Here is a 16,157-nt window from a genome sequence, read left to right as displayed (position 1 = left end):
GGAAGAGCCAGTACCAGAGCCAGATACTACCCCAATTGCTCTATCAGGGTCATTTTCAGAGGTGGGTCCAGCCGGATCAGGAAGTTTACTGGGACCGTTACCCAAGGTAACAGGATTTGAGTCCGGGTTTGAGGGCAGTCAGTCCACACCATCCAGACCGTTCAGACAGTTGAAACGATTGTGGTCCAAAAAGGGTGTCTCCGGAGGTCGATAAACTGGACGTGGAGCATATCCCCTATGTCTAGATCTCCGTTCCACCCTTGTCCAGTTACCTTGTAACAAATCATGGTGCATGCGAATGGGAGGGAAAAAGAAAGAAACTGGCAAAGTCTGTATGGTAGAATCCAGTGATCTATTTGACCCAGCACAAATGTATAGTACTGTCCCAGGGTCTCGAAAAGACACAATGATACAGTCCCCTGCTATTGATTTTCCCGACTTCCCCAACCATGGTACCCTTCTTACCATAATGATCTCATTGTTGAGGTGGGCTGGAAGAGGTCTGTTCCAATTCAACCATTTAATGGTTTTCCTCTTGAGTGAGTGAAAGTTCTCGTTTTCACCCAATTCTAGAGAAGGAACACCTGCCAAAACCACCATGAGGCTATTAGCCTCTGGTGGTAAGTCGGGTCCCCGTGGTCTAGGGGCCGGCTTACCAGGGAATTGGGGGGCAATACTAGCATTAGGTAGGACCCGAGGGTTTGTGCCAGGGGCTATACGTTGGAAAGCTGGGCCATCTGTCTGTGGTGGTAGGATATTAGGATTGCTAGGTGGAATTGGAGCTGAGATAGCCATAAGTGGCTGTTAAAGGGGAGCGGCAGTGGTGCCCAAAGGAGGCCCCGTGTGGATCGGTGGATTTTGAATATTGGGGAAGGTTCCTATTGGTAGATTGGACTCAATGGTTCTACTCTGTTTGTTGTCCGAGGTTTTCAGGGTGGTTAAGGTTGCCTCCAAAATGGTCAGCCTGAATTCTATTTTCTGCAAGCTCTCGCTAATGGGCAACAGGAGTGATCTAATTAGAGATTCAATGTTCCCCAAAGAGATGCCAGGGAGTGATGTGTTAAGTGGGCTCTTCCCTTTGTCGCTGATAGAAGCAGTGGTAATAGTGTTAGTACCCTTGTGGGGAGTAGCCTTATGCACATTAACTAATGGCCTATCCAACATAGATACGGACTTAAGTGTCTTTCCAAAATCAAAATGGGGGATCTTGGTCTTCCCCTGACCACCCCTCATCTTCCTTCTGCGCTTATTTGGTGGTAGGTCATGCACCTCTGCCACCACAATTTGCTTTGGCTTATTATTCCTGGTTTTAGCTCTGGTGTGCGTTTGGGTGAGTAAGTCAACTGCCGAACAACTGGCAACTAGTAGTGGAATGGTGTCCGTAGTTTGTTTAGGAAGTGAGCCAGGGTTGGGAAAGCTATCCCGTAGTAATAGGGGAACATCTTCTTGGGATAAAAGATCCTGGCTGCCATTAAGGGAACCTTCCTCTTGGGAGATAGGATAGGGAGTTATATCACTGGGGGGCCTATTTTTCATGTGTTCGATCGAGCGACGGCGCTCTACCCTACGCATCTCGAGAGAAGTTTCGATTCCCCCATCACCCTTTACTGATTTAAAATAATTGTCCAGAGTCCCGATGTTGGCTCCCCCCTCCTTTGCTGGTTTTTCACCTGTGACCGATGATGACATACCCAGAACCTATTTCACAAACCAGATATGATCAAGGAAATGCAGGTGAAAGAGAGTGGGCCCAGCCCAGCCTCCTGCGGCCCCTGACGGCCATGTTGACATGTAGTATGCGTTCAGGCCCAATGTTCCTCAGAGAGGTAACATGGTGCCTCCATGCAGGCAAAAACTGTCACTACATACCAAGTATGGGTGTAGCTTTTCAGTCTGTTGCCAGTGACGGTGCTTGCGTGGTTTCACACCATCTTCCTTCACAGTGTGTGAGGACCTATGGCCACCCGATCTCTGCCACAAATGAGTCAACAGTGATGTCACTATTCAGCCATATTAGCGGGAACTAGTGATGTGATAATCTTATTGTTTCATAGTTGTTTTTTAATGTCAGAAAGTGAAAATAGTCAGAAAATAATTTACATAGCTCGTTAGAGAATTTAGACTCTCGCACTCCTTTTTCAAATTGGTTCAAACATATAGTTTAGCTATGCTTGGCTATATCCTATGTTGTTCTTTCAAACTAAAACTCAGCTGTAACAGGAATATGCATATTTTACTAAGACTTAGTGAACAGGTCTTCTGGAATTTGGAATTCCTCCCACTTAATCAAACCTTAAATTGGGCCCTTAATTCCTCCTACACATCTTCTAGAAGATTGCATTCATAAACATATGGGGGGAAAATGTTACATACTGTACAGGTTAACCATATTCCCCATACTCAATTTATTAAGATAAAGGTTCCCTGTATCCTCTTCAAGATCATTACATTTGTCTCATCCTGTTGTGTTGTCTGTACACCCATCTATAACACAGCTTGCAAACTTCAGAATATTATTATTTCACAATCCCATATTTTAGCTGCTAGGCCTACCTACTTTACTACTTGATCAATTACTTTGATTGGACTTTCTCCTTTAGGCCCATTTAGTCTCATGTTTTGTCTTCAAATTAAAATGTTTGGTAATCGCATTGAACTATTTTTTGTTTAACCATGTGAATTACAGCAGAGCCAAATATTTTCAAGATTTTGAAATATCACTAAGGGATAGCCATTTCATACTAAAAAAATTCTCATCAAAAGATTCTATCTGCTGTTTAAAATTCACATAACGTTCTTTGCACACTCTAGAGGTGTGTACTTGGAGTTTTGCTCCAATTTTAACAAACATTTACCTGTCTCAAAAATATGGTAAGTGGCATTGAAGAATAAATTGAGGCACTACAATCATCTATGACCTTAGCACTAGATGAATGCACTGAAATTGGGCTTTGTTAACTTAAAGACATTATCACAGCTGCAAGTGGTTTACTTCTGAACATAAGACTGAATATGCATTCTAAAAAAAGAAAAAAATCAATAGAACTAATTATGCATTTAATGTTGTTAACTTACATCGAGGAAATAATAGGAATTCACTTAAACTGTTTTTAAAAGCATTCACAGGCAATGCTCTCCTCACTAAATGTGTCCCCTAGGGATAATCGACTGTCCAGCGCAATTACTGGCGCATCGCCACGTTTCATCCAAATTGCCTAAACTGTTGCATTTTTATAAATCAAAATCGTGAACCTAAAATCCTTTGTAAATATTGAAACCTTTGTATATATTGTCACTACTGTTTAGCCTTTGCGCTGCCTCTTGCTGTCACACTTGCGCCGTGCACCTTTTCATGAGCACTTATGTCCACAAGCACCCTCAGGTTATTAAATGATTGGAAATAGTGCTGATACTGTTCCTCTGGCCTTAATTTGCTTTAAAATAAACCACTCGCTATTTTTCTCAAACAACTACCTTGGTCTCCCTGTCTACGCCTTCCTGCAACTTAATGTGCATGTTTTATTACCTGTCTTCCCATTGTTACCTGTTGAGACATTGTTGTTTGTTACATAATAATTACACCCACTTTCATCTGGGTTTACAGGGTGCCTGTTTTTTTGTTCTCCAGTACCCCAATTGAAAGATATCACTTATTAAATGTAATAAGGTAACCCAATGTTATCCTTTGGGAGAGGTTGGCCTTGTAGTTGTGAAAAATGAATGTAAGAGTTTTTCACTACCAAGACATGTAAAAGATAAAAGTACATGCCCAACTTTTTAAATACCCTGCACCCTGCCCCCTGGGCTATGTAGGGCATGCCCACCGGCAGATGTATGTGTAGTAAAAATGGAGGTTTGGGCCTGGTAACAGGTTTTTTGTGCCAGGCCAAAATGGCAGTTTAAACTGCACAAACAGGCTGCAATGTCAAGCCTGACACATGTTTAAAGTGCTACTTAAGTGGGTTGCACGGTCAGTGCTGGAGGCCCACTAGTAGCTTTTAATTAACAGGCCATGTGTACAAGGAGTACCAGTTTACTAGGGACTTAGAAGGAAATTAAATGTGCCAATTGGGTGTAAACCAATGTTACCATGTTTAAAGGAGGGAGCACAAGCACATTAGCACTGTTTAACATTGGTAAAGTGTGCAGAGTCCTAAAAGCCAACCAAAACGGGTTCAGAAAACAGGAAGGTGAAGGCAAAAACTTTGAGGATGACCCTGCAGAAAGGACCAACTCCAACTTTAAGGAATCATTCAGATGGGCTTGTTTTTCCAGAATAGTATAATTTGTATTGTTTCACGGTGTTTCATTGAATAAATCAACTTGGCAAAGGAAGTGTTCAGTTCTCCTTTTCTTTGGGTCAGGTGATGTTTTAATGAGCTGATTTCTTGGATTATTCACTCACGTTATTTAAAAAAATCATTTGTCAAATTCCGCGTGTTTTCAATTTCATGTAACATTTTCTGTCCAGGCACAATCATTTATCTGCTAATGTTGAATTAAACTATTGGAAACACATTAAATATAGTTCACCTCTTAGGAATATTCTTCCTAATTATTTTCCCTGATATCACTGTTGGAACAGTGACAATCTAATTTTTTCGGCCTGTATTGACAACAGATACAGGTGGATTTCTATGAAAGTATATTAAATACATTTTCATATAGTTAGGCATAGCCTACAATACTCATAAATCTATGTACTTTTGAAATGGAATGGTATGCTTGTTGCCAATGGCATGGAAAATATTACTCTGTCTTTTGAAGATCAATAATAAAATTCAGTCCTGACAGAGGTTAAAAGTAATCTAAATTTGTTACAATTTTGCAAATAAAGATCAACGTGAACACCGGTGGTAGGTAGTGTGTTATACTCATCATTATGAATTCATTTATTAATGTATTTATGTATTATTTAATATCAGGCAACATATTTTGATCAGAAATGTTGTACATCAGGTTATTGACATTCAATGGGACAAATGTGCATTGGATGGATAACATAAACAAGACAGTGGTCATAATTAAAGAGGGTCAAAGGCAAAGATGAGCTATTCATAAGCATGCTTAATACCATTAATAGACTAAGACAATCCTATACAAAGTATAACAATAGGGAAGAGACTTACGGGCTAATCACTCTTTACTTTGTTGTCATTAGCAATAACTCTTTTGTGGTGTTTTAAAGCATATAAATTAGGTGAAAAAAAGAGTGAATGTCAGAGGAGGATATTCCTTGAGGTAAAATGAGTGGAACCTTAATGCAGCACATATTTTGGTAACAATATGAGATTTTGTTTAGTGGATCTTTGTTTGAAGGTGGCTGTCAATATCTCATTGACAGACTTCAATATTAAGGCCAGCAGTTTGTAGAAGGACCTATTTTTGATAGATAGTTTGCCAGCTTGTGGATGACAGAGTGAACCTGGTGTGCAATTTGAGAGGCTGTTTATGGTTCGAGTAGCTAAGCTGAGAACATCGCCAGTAGAAGGAAAGAGATTTTGGGGAGGCCTTCTAGTAAGCTCTTTCAGTAGTCCAGTTTTCTAAGTACGAATACATTGCCCAGTTAGTACTGACTATTCTGGAAAGTTCAGTGTTAATTTCCAAGGAGCTCTACTTTTTTTTTAAACGAAAAGGTCTTGGCCAACTCCATCAATGGACAAGTGTTCATCCCACCCAATTTTAGAGATGGATCCTTGTCTTTGGTGGGACATTTTGTGGCATGCCGATACCAGCACCCACAAAGCATGTTGCATAATTTGCATAAAATGGCCATCACTTTTCGACGGGTAAATGGATTTCCAGACATGATTTTCAGATCAACCATAATGTGCATAAAAATACAGCTTATTCGAGTTACATATAGTCTTTTTTACGATTTGTTCCTGTTTATGTCGGTCCTTTAGAGTAAAAATAATCTGGTTTATAGTGACTCGACTCATTTTCCACTCCAAACACTATGCACCATATTTCCAACTGTGAAACTATCCCATGTTCCCTCTTTCAGACCGTCATTGTAGCTTACATTCCCAACCAAATTAAAGTACAGAAGCAATATGCAATTAAGTTGGTTTGCAGTTATGGAATTATAGACGATTTTCTTCATTGAACGCGCGCAATACTTTCACTGTAATCACGGCATAGGCTGCCTTACAATATTTAGTTGAATTATAGCCAAACTGCTAAATGGAAATGCATCCATTCAGGCCTCTTGCAGCCTACTGAATCCAAGCATTTAATATATTCATAATGTTGATGAGATACCTTCAAGAAAATAGCTTCTCTCATTTCACTGGGTAGAGTTTAGATGTGATATTTCAAGGCACAATGAATTTTAAGTTTCTTAATGCACTGCCATTTAGACAAGGTAATGGAAAAGAAGAAAACAGAAGACATCACTTTGTTTGATTTATGGTTCATTTTCAGTTAGAAGATTTCCACTGCGAGTTAGACACCGATAATAACCTCCCCCCACCTATATTATCACAGGGAAATTACCCAAACACGAGAATGTAATTTCGCTGTCATCACTAGAAAATCTTCAGTGATGGCTGGAGTTCAAAATCTAGAGTGGCACCAGTATTTTGTTCTCGTAGTATATTAAATATAATACCTGCAGTCATGTGTCATTTTCAAAATCTAGTCTAGCAAGAATATCTTCTACGTTTTGTATTGTACATGCCTTACAAATTGAACTCCAGGTTTAATATACAGCCATGTGCTTCAGCCACCCCGAAAGCCACATACCTTCACACCTCTATTGGAAGTGATGATGACTGTGCTGATAGAATGTCCAAGGGTATGAGTTCAACATGCGAGGACATGTGCAAGTGACATCCATTCTTCAGTCATTCTGTCTGTCTGAACTGGACTGCTCCTCTTTTATTTGCCAACAAAATCATTCTTAGAATTTCTGCTGCTATTGATTTCTCATATGTATAATATAAGAAAGATACATAAATCTAACAAGTGCGATAGAATAGAATGTGCTTGCTCAATTCACATATCATGGGGGCTGGGCGGGAGGCTACTGAAAGATTATTGAATGAGGTTATAATGCCTAAAAAAAAAGAAGAATTTACTTGGGAGAAAGAACTCACGCCCACAAACTATTTTAATTTCCTATACGTCCTATTTGTTGTATTTGAAATACACAGGGTACAAGATTAATGCAATTCTTGTGAGTAGCGGAAATCATACACCATTCCTATGTAAATCTATTGATGCGTGCACAATGCCTCATAACTAAACGTATGTTACAATTCTATTTTACATTTCCTATTGTTTGAAATCTGTTATTAGCAAGAATGAGGTACTACTACAAATTATGAACGTTAATTCACAGGTAAGAAACAGTAGCGTGAATCTGAAATTTGAAACCACTGCTGTGTATGCAATACACTGGAATGTGTGATATGCACAAGTGTCATTTGGGCACACAAAGCTTGTTTAAATCACAAAGGTCCGACTTGCAAGTAAGTCGCAGAGACCCTTATGTCCACGTTGATACCAGTGGGTAAGCTTGTAAATACATATGAAATGATCCAGGTTTCATTCATCTTTGTGGGGTGTTAGACCTGACGTCCTTGGTGTGGTATTCCTCCCAATTCTTTGTGTTCACTCCTTTTGTTTTGCTCAATTTCCTTTCGTTGGCTTTAGTATCCTCGGGACCGTACCATTTCTAACCAGTGCTAAAGTACATGTGCTCACACATAGTAGAATTGGCCTACATTTAAGTGGCACATTTAATTTAATTTTAAGTCCCTAGCACATGGTAATGCTAGTACCCCAGCCATATATCTGAATAGGCCAACACATTTTGACCTTCTTGTGGGCCTGGATAAAATTAGCGAAGGTCTTCCTCAGGGCAGGATCTATACATATGGGGGAACCATCAAAGAAAATGGCTTGGCAGGGTCCAAGAAATATGCTCTTTACACTCAAATGAATTGTAATTTACAATCATCTTTAATGGTAAGTCAGATTTAGGTCACAATTTGGAAAATGGCCTTTTAAGAAGGTAAGCATTTTCTTGTCCTAAACATTTGAGCCTTCTGCCAGTGTCCTAGGTCACATGACTGTGAATAGCAAATTTGTTAGGGTTTGTGTATTACTTCCAGACAGTAGTACAAACGAGGTTTAGATGTGGACAGGATGGGCCAGCATGGCAGGATGACTGGGAGCGGCTGTACTCAGCCCGCTTACATTTTAAAGGGATTTGTCCCCTGCACACAGAAAGGAATCTGACACTGCGCCTGCTCTGTCTTTTGTCGCTCCAAACAGTATGGAGCCTTGACAGGGAAATGGGGAAGAACTTTAAAGAACTAGATCTGGAGTTAGAACAGGGAGTCCCCCACACAAAGTTTGGCACCAGGTATAACTACTGGACCTCCACAGCCACTCTTCAGAACACTTCTGGACCTGTGGACGATACAGAAGGACTGCCCTGCTGCATGAAGCACTGCCTTGCTATCTGAGAAATGAAATAAGACCTGCCTACCTTCACCCAAGACTAACCTGAGTGACTCCAAAGGCCATGTGGTGGCAATCCAGTCCTAGGTCCTTGGAAGTGGGTATAGAGTGTTGCTCCAGTGACAACCCGTGCATCACCATCATTGTGTGGCTCAGAACGGGCGCATCTCCCTTGATGCTGACGCATTGCCACAAAGACCAAAGACATTGCATTGCCAACTGCTTGGCTTGATGATGATGCATCGCTTGCATCTTAGGGTTAGACAATGACTCATCTCTAACTCACATGTAATGGAACCGATGCATCACCTACATCTGAAGGGATTGACGACAATGCTTCGCCTTCTGTGCTCTTTACATATCGTCCTCAACGTTGACGCAACTGCGAACCAAGGCACTGTTTCACCCGGCCAAGGCTGGTCCCTGTGTTCAACTCATGCTCCATCGCGAAAGGCATGAACTTTTAGATTTGACCCAGTCTAGCCCGACCATATAGCCCCGGTTGGCACATTATGATTTTAAGCACTACATTTCAGTTTATTATTTGAAAATTCATAACTTCAGTTATACATATTTGATTTTTGTCATTTTGGTCTTGTTTTGTTCAATAAATGAATCTCAATTTTGTCTATCAATGTGTGGTATCTTTTTGTGTGGTGTTTTCACAGATTGCCTCTTAAATTAAGCCTGACTGCTCTGTGTCTAGCAATCAGAGGGTGAGCACAGGTTAACTTGGAATGTGTATCTATTTGACTTGACTAGGATTGTGGTTCTTACTTGGACAGGGTGCTTCTCTCTGCCAAACCAGAACCCAAATGAAAAAAAATTCCTATTTGAATAATGTGTTTCATTACAGTTTTTGGTTTTACTGTCCTCATATACTATGCTGTATTTGACAGTCTTGCTAGAATAAAGGTTCTTGTATGTTATACAATAGGTATTCAACAGGTTATCTCATTTAATGTCTAGATTATTCTTGAAATGCAGCACGCAGTTTTTTTTCCTTTTCAATGTGTTTCCTGATCAGACATTGTAGGATGAAGTCTTCCCCGAACTGTCAGCAGGCTAGGCTTTAATCCCTCTTTGAACAGTGTGATAACTCGGTTTTCTTCCAACCAGAGGAGCAGGCAGTCATTTTTGCAATGTCACGACATTAGAATAATAATATCCAGCATATAAAGTAGCAATAATTGTAGGCAATATAAATACATCTGAATGTGGAGTAAGGCTCAGCAAATATTTAACCAAATATGACAGCTCAATACGGAGTGTTGCTGTGGGACTCAGACACCATCCTTGGCCATTTTTCATGAGAGTGGGATGCACGTCAGTCGCGGGAAGACCATTTGGAAAACCTGATCACAGAAAAAGATGGATCCATTTCAGCCGTTCAGTTAAAATGTAGATACTGCTCTCTGCTTATCACAGGTTGTGCAATGAGCAATTCCTGTGTCGACATCAGATGTCACTCCTCACCATGGCAGCCCTCTGCCCAATTCAACCCTCACATCCAGGCAACTAGCGTGGACAAACTCTGCGCGATGAGACGGAAGGAAGCACGTGGTTTACCTGGACACTCTGCTGATGCTACAACTATACACAACCTCCAGGTATGTACATTCTTATTAAATAACACGTGCCACGTGATAGAAATTCAAGACATATCATGCATCCACATACAAACATGTAGTAATAATTCGACTAACTTGTGATGGGAGTTACACATATTCTATATTGAACAGTGAGGCTTGCCTGAACTTGTGCATGCGAGTTTGTGTCACGAGAGCACACCTGAAGAAGACACACTTCTGTAAGCACAATTTCCCAAATCACTGGTTTACGTATTTCCTACACAGGTATGTAGTTGTCTCACTTCTAGACCACTTGCCCCTGTTCATTGCTGCGATGCTTTCGAGCAATATTTGGGATATATCAGTATCGAAGCCTGCATAGAAGGCATACCACACATGGAGGAAAAAATAAATAACAAAAATGAAAAATAAATTGATATAAGTTCATGACAATTGTACGGTATTTACCTTCAATCAGAGCATTGACATTTGTTCATGAAATCAGGATGACTCTTACGAAACCATCCCTGCTAAAGAAGCACAGCCGAAGCGGTTGTTTAATAAGGATTGCTAATTGCAAAACGCTTAAAAAATACAATATTCAGTTTTGCACGTACCTTCACTGCGACCAGCATCTTGTCCTTGGTGGGGCTCAGATTATAGCACTCAGCCAGAAACACTTTTCCAAATGCACCTTCTCCCAGCTCTCTCTTCAGAACAATGTCTCGTCTCTTAATGTACTGAACATCTGTAAGTGGGAAGAGAACAAACAAACATAAGGACGGTTAAGGAAGCAGGAATTGGTTCATTTAAGAAAAACTGTTGTGCAATACAATTACTGTAAATGGTCTCCCTGTAACAGGCAATAAGAAGCACTCCAATTAGTTAACATCTCGGGGGATGAATTGTTCCAGAGTCAAGACAGCATGGCAGCTGCTTCACGAGAAGCAAAGCGAGTGGAGTGTCTGGATGGCTTGTTCACTAAAAAGGGGGCCTGTGGGAAAACAGTCTAAAATGTAAAGCCATGTACACTCACCCGAGTCAACGAGCACCGCTAGTGCAACTGCAGTTTAAATGGCGCTTGTTAACACAGCCAATGTGCCACTGTAAACAATTATCATGACGTTCCATATGGCAATGCAAGGTAGGGACACTTTTGCAATTTGGAATTGGTTAGTCACGTCGCACAGCAACAACAAGTGTGTATCAGATGCCACAGAAAACATTTCAGACATGAAATACACACACTTTATTGATCTTTGCTGATCACTTGCCCAACAACGCAACAGTTTTCTACAGATGAGATGTTCAGAAAGTTAATTACCGCACCCCATCACTTTAATGATACTTCATTATGAAAATGTCAAGTCTGGTCTTGCGGGTCACTGAACAAAACATGCAGTGCAAGGATTCGTGCTTGATTCACTAGTCAACGGTTTGTTTTCCAGCAAGTTACTCCACTTTCATCCTTTTCAGGCCGGTAAATGAGTTTCTATCTGCCTGTGGGCTATCAATAAACATCTGTTATATATCAATTAGTGAGACTATCTCACAAGAGTGGTCGAAAAACTTAAGGTCTGGAACAAAATTATTTAGGGGCAGTAAGTGGTTCTGAAACCATTTTTTAACACTCCTGAATACAAATAGATGTCTTCCACCTGAGAATGTTTGACTCCATACAATGAACATAAGGGATGACGGATGGCAGTGGTCCGTAACGGGGCTGTTCTCCATTGAGGGGTTCTAAATGATAAGAGCATTGTTGACAACTACCCAACTACTTAACTATAATTCATCTTGTGTATGTCACCCACAAAATTATTTTCCCCTGCTCATCTAAGCAGTGCAGAGGGTAGAGAAGACAAAGGGGGGCTTTGCACAACATGGGACACCTACCTTAGTCCCTTCAAGTACCTGGCATTTTGTCACCTTTCCCAAGAATCCTCAGAAGAACCCTTCTTTTACCTGCATCTTGACACTCTCCCCATCCAGCCTTGTCAATTCCCTTACTCATCTGCCCTGTGGCAAAGAATAGCCGCCTCCTTCTACCATGCCCATCCGCACTTGGGAATACCCACCCTTCACCTTTTCCATTTTCAAAAGGTATTGTCATGTATTCCTCCTCATTCACCCTTGCCAACAGGTCTCTAGAAATTCTTGGGTTGTGGTGCACAACACTGGCAAGAGCTCAGATTTAATGTTCTGACTGGTCAGTGCTCTAAATTCAGTGAAGTGAAAAACACAAAGCTCAATTTCTGGGTGCAGCGACTTTAGAATACCTGCCTTCTCCAACCTCGACTTTATAAAATGGCTTCCTAATAGCCGTGGCCTGTTTAGGTAGAGTAGTGCGGCAGTGGGGCAGGGTTGTGGGGGTTTGACAGACAATGACGAGGGAATAACAATTATTTATTTGATTTTCCCTCGTCTGCCGAAATCCCCCGTACCACTACTGCCCCACCGCTCTTAACTGCACGGGACAGGGCAGTTTCCTAAGTAATCTTTACATAACACTGATTTCTTAAATTTATAGTCCACCTGTCACCTTCTAGTCTCGCAAACAACATTTAAAAATGTACCAAGTATAAAGCTTATTTTAACAAAATAAAACATCATTAGACGTTTAAGTTTTTTAAAATTATTGCAACATTAGTTAATATCTTGAGTGCACGATTGCAAGATGTAAACTAAAATATCAATTTCGTATTGTTAAAATAGAAGCCATTTATATGAGCTACGTCGAACTTTAAGCGGATACGAAATCAAACTATGTATTTTTCTTGCATGTAAGATTTATTTTTCGAATGTGTTTTTGGATATCTCTATTTTCATGACAAGTACGAAAATCTACCTATGTGAATTTTAACATAGATTAACGTTTTGCAAACCTCTTGCTTGTGCATCTGTTTCTATGTGTTCATTGCACCCAAAATGAAAAGTATTTATCATTTACTAAGTTGTATCTAAATTCCATTGTTTGACAAGCTGAATGAAATAAGCAGCGATACATTTACAGGACAAACATATACAAATATATGTTGGCTAATGTTAACAAATAATGTTCAGTTATGGGAAGCCAACATTTGATATTGAAGATCCTATAATCAGCAGTCGATTATGGTTTTAAGCGTAATATTAGGAAAAGATCAAAATCTAATGGGCCTTGTAATGAAGCACATACTTGTAGAACATTTTCCACTGCCTCTTAATTAATTGTTCAGTGAGCAGGAGATATTAAATAACTATTATCAACACAGTAAATAGCAAGATATATGCTAGAAAGCTAACTAGGCAGGCAATAGAGGTTTGAATGGTGTTCCACTGAGGATGAATAGGAAAAAGGAATAATAGAAAAACACCATTGCTGCTTTTGTTAAATTCCAACAGGTTGCATTGGCAGGTAGTTGGTAAGATAGAAAACATATAAATATAGGAATAAATTCAAAGTAAATGTAATAATCACTGCTAGTATGGATTTGCTAGTATTGATTACTGTATATAAATTTGTTTTATATGAGAAAGAAAACAATTATGAAATTCTTTATTACAGCGATTTAACATGCTTGCAAAAGATATTTTTCCTGTATCACACATGAAGCGTTATGTATGCCTCAGGTGTGACAGTACCTTAATAATGGCCGAAATGCAATTACAATGTCTGCTGAATTACATTTGTTAAACTACTTTGATTTTCTTATCTACATAAACTTAACTGCGTAAAAGAAAGCTGTTTTGCATTGGGTTTGCTAGAGAGCACTAGATCAACAGCATAGAAATAGGAACTTTTTGCCAGCTTTAACTTTAACCAAAATAATATGACTGTTTCGGTCAAAAAATTACTGTTGTATGGATCCAATTAATTCACTGTTATATGAGACATACGATAACCCACACCACGTTACATGCATTTATAATGCAATCACTATATTCACCTTCAGAAATATTACATAAATAATATCATCTTCCAATATATTGTCAATGTAAGTACATACGGATAAGTATAGACCTACTATTTGTAACTCCACACCTCCTTACCTTGATGACATATTGGTTGTCAATATTGTGGATGCAATTTTTAGTAGGCAAATACAGTGACCCCTACTCCCACCTCGCCCCAAAACTCAGACAAGAGCTACCATATATGGGGGTGAGCATCCACGGAAATAAATATGAATAATAGGTATGACAAAAATATTAAATTTGGCAAATAGCTCAAGCAAACAAAAATAAGAAGACATAAAAGCTAATGGATAGCCCATATTATGTAATGATAGCATGATATAGGAAGAATGGACCTTTATAATTAAAAAATGTGACAGGAGACAATGCCTGAAACGGTGTTACAGATCACATTTCTCAGTGATTTGACCATTGTAAATAGGCCTGGGCGTAGTTTGCGGAGTTTTGCTACGCGGAACTCTGCGAAGTTACAAAAAAACTCTGCAAAGTGCGGAGTGCAAAAAACTTTGCAAACTCCGCAAACAGAGCAAAGTTCACCGCCCAGGCCTAGATGTATTGCAAAGAACTCTGAGTATGAATTTAGGAAAGATGGCGCTGTTTCAAATTAGCTTGTATACACGGATGCACACCACACTGATCTGTACAGCATAATTATTTTCGTTGGTTGCAGATTTGATAAAAGTCCATATTCAGCTGAAAGAGTTCTTGGAACTGGCAAAGATGGCTTATAAAATAGCACTATCAGGTAGGGTTTACAAATAGAAAGTTATACGAAGGCACGTTTCAAGTTGTTAACTGAAGGCCTTCAGGTCAGAATTCAAAGATATGGTCATGTTGATGTTGATTTTTAACTTGCTTAGCATGTGGACACCTAAGAACTTCATGGATTCTAGCTGCTGAGGAAATATCATGGAATATAGTGGGGCTCTAGTAGAATCATTGTAGGCGAACCGTATGGAGGGTGATCTGGAGATGAGTGTAGAGTCGGAGGAAGCAGGGGGACTGTAGAAACAACCTCCTGATGTTACAGAACTCAGAAACTAGGCAGTAGTGCTGTATAAACAGCATTAGAAAGCACACTAAGGAATGATGAGACATAAGTAAACCTGCATGAAGTGCAAAGTAGTAAATTCATAAAATAAGCAGCATGTGCCTCGATCTCAACTACATCAGTGAGCGGGTGTGGTCTACGTACCTGGGAAGAATGTCTCAAAGACATGGGACTGCCTCCGAGTCGCTTGTGTTTTTGCATATGGTTTTAGGGAAGACAAGGAGTCTTCTGTTGAATATAGGATGCGTGTTTGGTTATAATACAATATTTATTCCCTGTAGCTATCTGTAAGTTACATCTTTTATGCTTTTTTAATAGGCGGACAATCTTTAATGTGATTCTGTCTTTTACAGAGAGTCAGTGCATACCTTTGTGGTGTGCTGCTAACAATGCATTTTTCTCTAGACCAAACATCATGCTCACAACTGAGTCTGGCACCATGTGAAGCCTTTAACTTGGTAGGATGGTAGGCTATGTTAAATGACATTACATTCAACCAGTTATGAGTTGAATAATGTTCCTCCTACCATAGGGTGTCTTAACAGGGTGAAATGATGTTCCAACAATTGCTCCTACTAGTGATTTTGACTTTGATCCACATCTCTCATTAGTTGCACTTTCATTTTGATGAGTAAGTTGGCATTGGTGCAGGATGGCAAGGTTTTTAGAAAGGTGGATGAGGCTAGCAGAAGCATTTATGTTTTGAGACATTCTATTTGAAGTAGTTGTCCCTCATTTATACATCGAAGCTTGTGAGGGTGTCATTTATTGCTTCCAATTGCATGAGTTGTCCAGTAAATATGAACTAAGGGGCACATTAGGGATTGGAAATTACCATCAATTTGAACTTGATGGTAATTTGCAAAAACTTTGAAAAATGCACTAAAGTGCATTTTTCAAAGTTTCATGCCCTTGGGGCATGTATGTGCGCAACATGTGGTAACTTCTCAATTTCAGGGGTGTAACAGGGTGTCCTTTTGGCACCCTTGCACCCTATTTGGTACTCGCAAATTGCATATGCAATTCCCATTCATTCCTATGAGCCTTTAGGCCCATAGGAATGAGTGGGTAGCTATACCTTAACTGCGACTCGCAATTTGCGAGAA

At 39.8% G+C, this 16,157-nt stretch overlaps 1 protein-coding gene across 4 annotated transcripts in view; it reads right to left on the bottom strand.

Moving 5' to 3' along the window:
- Positions 1-16,157, bottom strand: part of NTRK3 (neurotrophic receptor tyrosine kinase 3) — a 1,591,631-nt gene that overhangs the window by 184,230 nt on the left and 1,391,244 nt on the right. For all 4 annotated transcript variants that reach the window (XM_085644469.1, XM_085644471.1, XM_085644470.1 and 1 more), the window contains one exon: positions 10,661-10,791. In XM_085644469.1, the coding sequence (XP_085500595.1) occupies positions 10,661-10,791 (131 nt within the window). The remainder of the gene's footprint in view (positions 1-10,660; positions 10,792-16,157) is intronic.

The sequence above is a fragment of the Triturus cristatus genome, chromosome 3_1 (genome assembly GCF_964204655.1).
Source record: "Triturus cristatus chromosome 3_1, aTriCri1.1, whole genome shotgun sequence".
In the NCBI taxonomy this organism is placed as follows: Eukaryota; Metazoa; Chordata; class Amphibia; order Caudata; family Salamandridae; genus Triturus; species Triturus cristatus.
The sequence above is the reverse complement of the archived record's forward strand: the minus strand, read 5'-3'. Positions and strand labels throughout refer to the sequence as shown.